The 4,278-nt window shown below is 54.1% G+C and overlaps 1 protein-coding gene across 1 annotated transcript in view; it reads left to right on the forward strand.

The window, feature by feature from the left end:
- Positions 1–4,278, forward strand: part of LOC116362656 (ras GTPase-activating protein 3) — a gene marked incomplete at its 3' end in the record, with an annotated part of 95,784 nt that extends 91,506 nt beyond the window's left edge. Inside the window, 3 exon segments of the mRNA XM_031816712.1 lie at positions 1,694–1,767; positions 1,872–1,976; positions 4,163–4,278. Coding sequence (XP_031672572.1) covers positions 1,694–1,767; positions 1,872–1,976; positions 4,163–4,278 — 295 coding nt within the window.

Here is a 4,278-nt window from a genome sequence, read left to right on the forward strand (position 1 = left end):
CTGTCTGTCTACTTTGAGGTGAGGGGAGGTTGGTGCTATCTGTCTACTTTGAGGGGAGGGGAGGTTGGTGCTATCTGTCTACTTTGAGGGGAGGGGAGGGAGGTTGGTGCTATCTGTCTACTTTGAGGTGAGGGGAGGGGAGGTTGGTGCTATCTGTCTACTTTGGGGTGAGGGGAGGTTGGTGCTATCTGTCTACTTTGAGGTGATGGGAGTGGAGGTTGGTGCTATCTGTCTACTTTGAGGTGAGGGGAGCTTGGTGCTATCTGTCTACTTTGAGGTGAGGGGAGGGGAGGTTGGTGCTATTTGTCTACTTTGAGGTGATGGGAGTGGAGGTTGGTGCTATCTGTCTACTTTGAGGTGAGGGGAGGTTGGTGCTATCTGTCTACTTTGAGGTGAGGGGAGGTTGGTGCTATCTGTCTACTTTGAGGTGAGGGGAGGGACAGTTGATGCTGTCTGTTTGGAGATGAGTTTGCCTGATAAACAGAGCGTTTCCTTCTTCTGACTGAGGGACGGACACTACTTGTTCAGTTGTTCAGTCCTCAGTATGGGGTCTGAGGATGTGCACTGTACTTTAGGTTAACTACCGGTTGGGGTTTTGGTTGAAGGAGTTTGTGTCCACACCCTTTGGCTTCCCCTCTCTGTTGTGGTGCTGGTAGTTCTGAGAAGAGCCCTGTGGTGCTGGTGGTTCTGAGAAGAGCTCTGTGGTGCTGGTAGTTCTGAGAAGAGTCCTGTGGTGCTGGTGGTTCTGAGAAGAGCCCTGTGGTGCTGGTGGTTCTGAGAAGAGCCCTGTGGTGCTGGTAGTTCTGAGAAGAGTCCTGTGGTGTTGGTAGTTCTAGTAAGAGCCCTGTGGTGCTGGTAGTTCTGAGAAGAGTCCTGTGGTGCTGGTAGTTCTGAGAAGAGCCCTGTGGTGCTGGTAGTTCTGAGAAGAGCTCTGTGGTGCTAGTGGTTCTGAGAAGAGCTCTGTGGTGCTGGTGGCTCTGAGAAGAGCCGTGTGGTGCTGGAGTTCTGAGAAGAGCTCTGTGGTGCTGGTAGTTCTGAGAAGAGCCCTGTGGTGCTAGTGGTTCTGAGAAGAGCCCTGTGGTGCTGGTGGTTCTGAGAAGAGCTCTGTGGTGCTGGTAGTTCTGAGAAGAGCCCTGTGGTGCTAGTGTTTCTGAGAAGAGCCCTGTGGTGCTGGTGGTTCTGAGAAGAGCCCTGTGGTGCTAGTGGTTCTGAGAAGAGCCCTGTGGTGCTGGTGGTTCTGAGAAGAGCCCTGTGGTGCTGGTGGTTCTAGTAAGAGAGGTGCAAGGGGGCTGCCTTAATCGGGGAACGGTGGGTTAACTGCCTTGTTCAGAGGCAGAACAACAGATTTTTACCTTGTCAGCTCGGGGATTCGATCCAGCAACCTTACTAGTTCAACGCTCTAACCACTAGGCTACCTGTGGTGCCTCTATGTAAGTCTGTCTCTGTCCTGCAGGTGACACAACCTCTTAGTCACACCAAGAGACAGTTTGTAGCCTCTAAGCAACTCTGTCTCTGTCTCTGTCTCTGTCCTGCAGGTGACACGACCTCTTAGTCACACCAAGAGACAGTTTGTAGCCTCTAAGCAACTCTGTCTCTGTCTCTGTTCTGCAGGTGACACGACCTCTTAGTCACACCAAGAGACAGTTTGTAGCCTCTAAGCAACTCTGTCTCTGTCTCTGTCTCTGTCCTGCAGGTGACACGACCTCTTAGTCACACCAAGAGACAGTTTGATGTGGAGGAGGAGGGTGTTGATAAGCTGGCTCTGAGGTGAGTCTGTGTGTCTATGTGTCTGCGTGTTTCACAGAGCCAGGTCTACACACCAAATAGAGAGTGTGTGTGTTGTGAGTCTGACTCTATCTCTCTGTATGCAGGGTTGACCTGTGGAATGCCAGTAACCTGAAGTTTGGGGATGAGTTCCTGGGAGGGGTCAGAGTTCCTCTGAAGGCCCTGGGACAGGCTGGGGTCCACGACGCATGGTGAGACATGACAACATGTTGGATATCTGTCTGTCTGTCTGTCTGTCAGTCTGTTGTCTGGTGGGTCGGTCGGTCGGTGGGTCGGTCTGTCTGTCTGTCTGTCTGTCTGTCTGTCTGTGTCTGGGTCCACGACGCATGGTGAGACATGACAACATGTTGGATATCTGTCTGTCTGTCTGTCCTGTCTGGGTGGGTCGGTCGGTCTGTCTGTCTGTCTGGGTCGGTGGGTCGGTCGGTCTGTCTGTCTGTCTGTCTGTCAGTCTGTCTGTCGGGGTGGGACGGTCGGTGGGTTCTGTCTGTCTGTCTGTCTGTCTGTCTGGGTGGGTGGGTCGGTGGGTCGGTCGGTCTGTCTGTCTGTCTGTCTGTCTGGGTCCACAATGCATGGTGAGACATGACAACATGTTGGATATCTGTCTGTCTGTCTGTCTGTCTGTCTGGGTGGGTCGGTCTGTCTGTCTGTCTGTCTGTCTGTCTGTGTCTGGGTCCACAATGCATGGTGAGACATGACAACATGTTGGATATCTGTCTGTCTGTCTGGGTGGGTGGGTCGGTCAGTGGGTCGGTCGGTCGGTCAGTGGGTCGGTCGGTCGTCGGTCGGTCTGTCTGTCTGTCTGTCTGTCTGTCTGTTCTGTCTGTCGTCTGTCTGTCTGGGTGGGTCAGTGGGTCGGTCGGTCGGTCTGTCTGTCTGTCTGTCAGTCTGTCTGTCTGGGTGGGTCGGTGGGTGGGTCGGTCGGTCGGTGGGTCGGTCTGTCTGTCTGTGTCTGGGTCCACAATGCATGGTGAGACATGACAACATCTATCTCTTTTTTCACTCCTTTCCTTTCTCTCTTCCTCTCTCTCTATCCTCCCCTCCTTCTTCCTCTCTCTCTCTTTCCCTCTCTGTCCTCTCTCCATCCTCCTCTCCCCCTACTCTGCCATCCTCCCTCTTCTCTCCATCCTCCCATCCTCCCCCTTCTCTCCATCCTCTCCTCCCTCTTTCTCTCTCCATCCTCCTTTTCTCTCATCCTCACTCTCTCCATCTTCCCCTCTCTCTCTCTCTCTCTCCATCCCTCCCTCTTCTCACTCCATCCTACTTTCTCTCACCTCACTCTATCCATCTTCCTCTCTCTCTCTCCATCCTCCTCTCTCTCTTTCTCTCCATCCTCCTCTCTCTCTCTCTCTCTCCATCCTCCTCATCCTCACCCTCCTCTCCTCCTTTCTCTCTCCATTTCCTCTCTCTCTCCATCCTCCCCTCTCTCTCTCTCTCTCTCCTCTCTCTCTCTCTCTCTCTCTCTCTCTCTCTCTCTCTCTCCATTCTCCCATCTCTCTCTCCATCCTCCTCTCTCTCTCTTCATCCTCCTCTCTCTCTCTCCATCCTCCCCTCCTCTCTCTCTCTCTCCATCCTCCCATCCTCTCTCTCTCTCTCTCCATCCTCCTCTCTCTCTCCATCCTCCCTCCTCCTTTCTCTCTCCATCCTCTCTCCTCTCTCCTCTCCATCCTCTCCTCCTCTCACTCTCCATCCTCCTCTCTCTCTCCATCCTCCCCTCCTCTCTCTCCATCCATCCTCCCCTCCTCATCTCTCTCTCCATCCTCCTCTCTTTCTCTCTCCATCCTCCCCTCCTCTCTCTCTCCATCCATCCTCCCCTCCTCATCTCTCTCTCCATCCTCCTCTCTTTCTCTCTCCATCCTCCCTCCTCTCTCTCCCTCCTCTCCTCCTCTTCTCCTCTCACTCTCCATCCTCCTCTCTCTCTCCATCCTCCTCTCTCTCTCCATCCTCCTCTCTCTCTCCATCCTCCCCTCTCTCTCATCCTCTCCTCCTCTCTCTCTCCCTCCTCTCCTCCTCTTCTCCTCTCACTCTCCATCCTCCTCTCTCTCTCCATCCTCCCCTCTCTCTCCATCCTCCCCTCCTCTCTCTCTCTCCATCCTCCCTCCTCTCTCTCTCTCCATCCTCCCCTCTCTCTCCATCCTCCCCTCCTCTCTCTCTCTCCATCCTCCCCTCCTCCTCTCTCTCTCCCATCCTCCCCTCCTCTCTCTCTCTCCATCCTCCCCTCCTTCTGCTCTCTCTCTCTCCATCCTCCCCTCCTCTCTCTCTCTCCATCCTCCTCTCTCTCTCCCATCCTCCCCTCTCTCTCTCTCCATCCTCCCCTCCTCTCTCTCTCTCCATTCCTCCCTCCTCTCTCTCTCTCCATCCTCCCCCTCCTCCCTAGGTACTTTCTGCAGCCCAGGGATAATGGAGGGAAGCCAGTGAAAGTGGATGAGTTGGGTTCTCTTCGTTTAAACATTGTTTACACTGAGGACCATGTGTTCCCCTCTGACCACTACG

This window comes from Oncorhynchus kisutch, unplaced genomic scaffold (assembly GCF_002021735.2).
Source record: "Oncorhynchus kisutch isolate 150728-3 unplaced genomic scaffold, Okis_V2 scaffold859, whole genome shotgun sequence".
Classification (NCBI taxonomy): domain Eukaryota; kingdom Metazoa; phylum Chordata; class Actinopteri; order Salmoniformes; family Salmonidae; genus Oncorhynchus; species Oncorhynchus kisutch.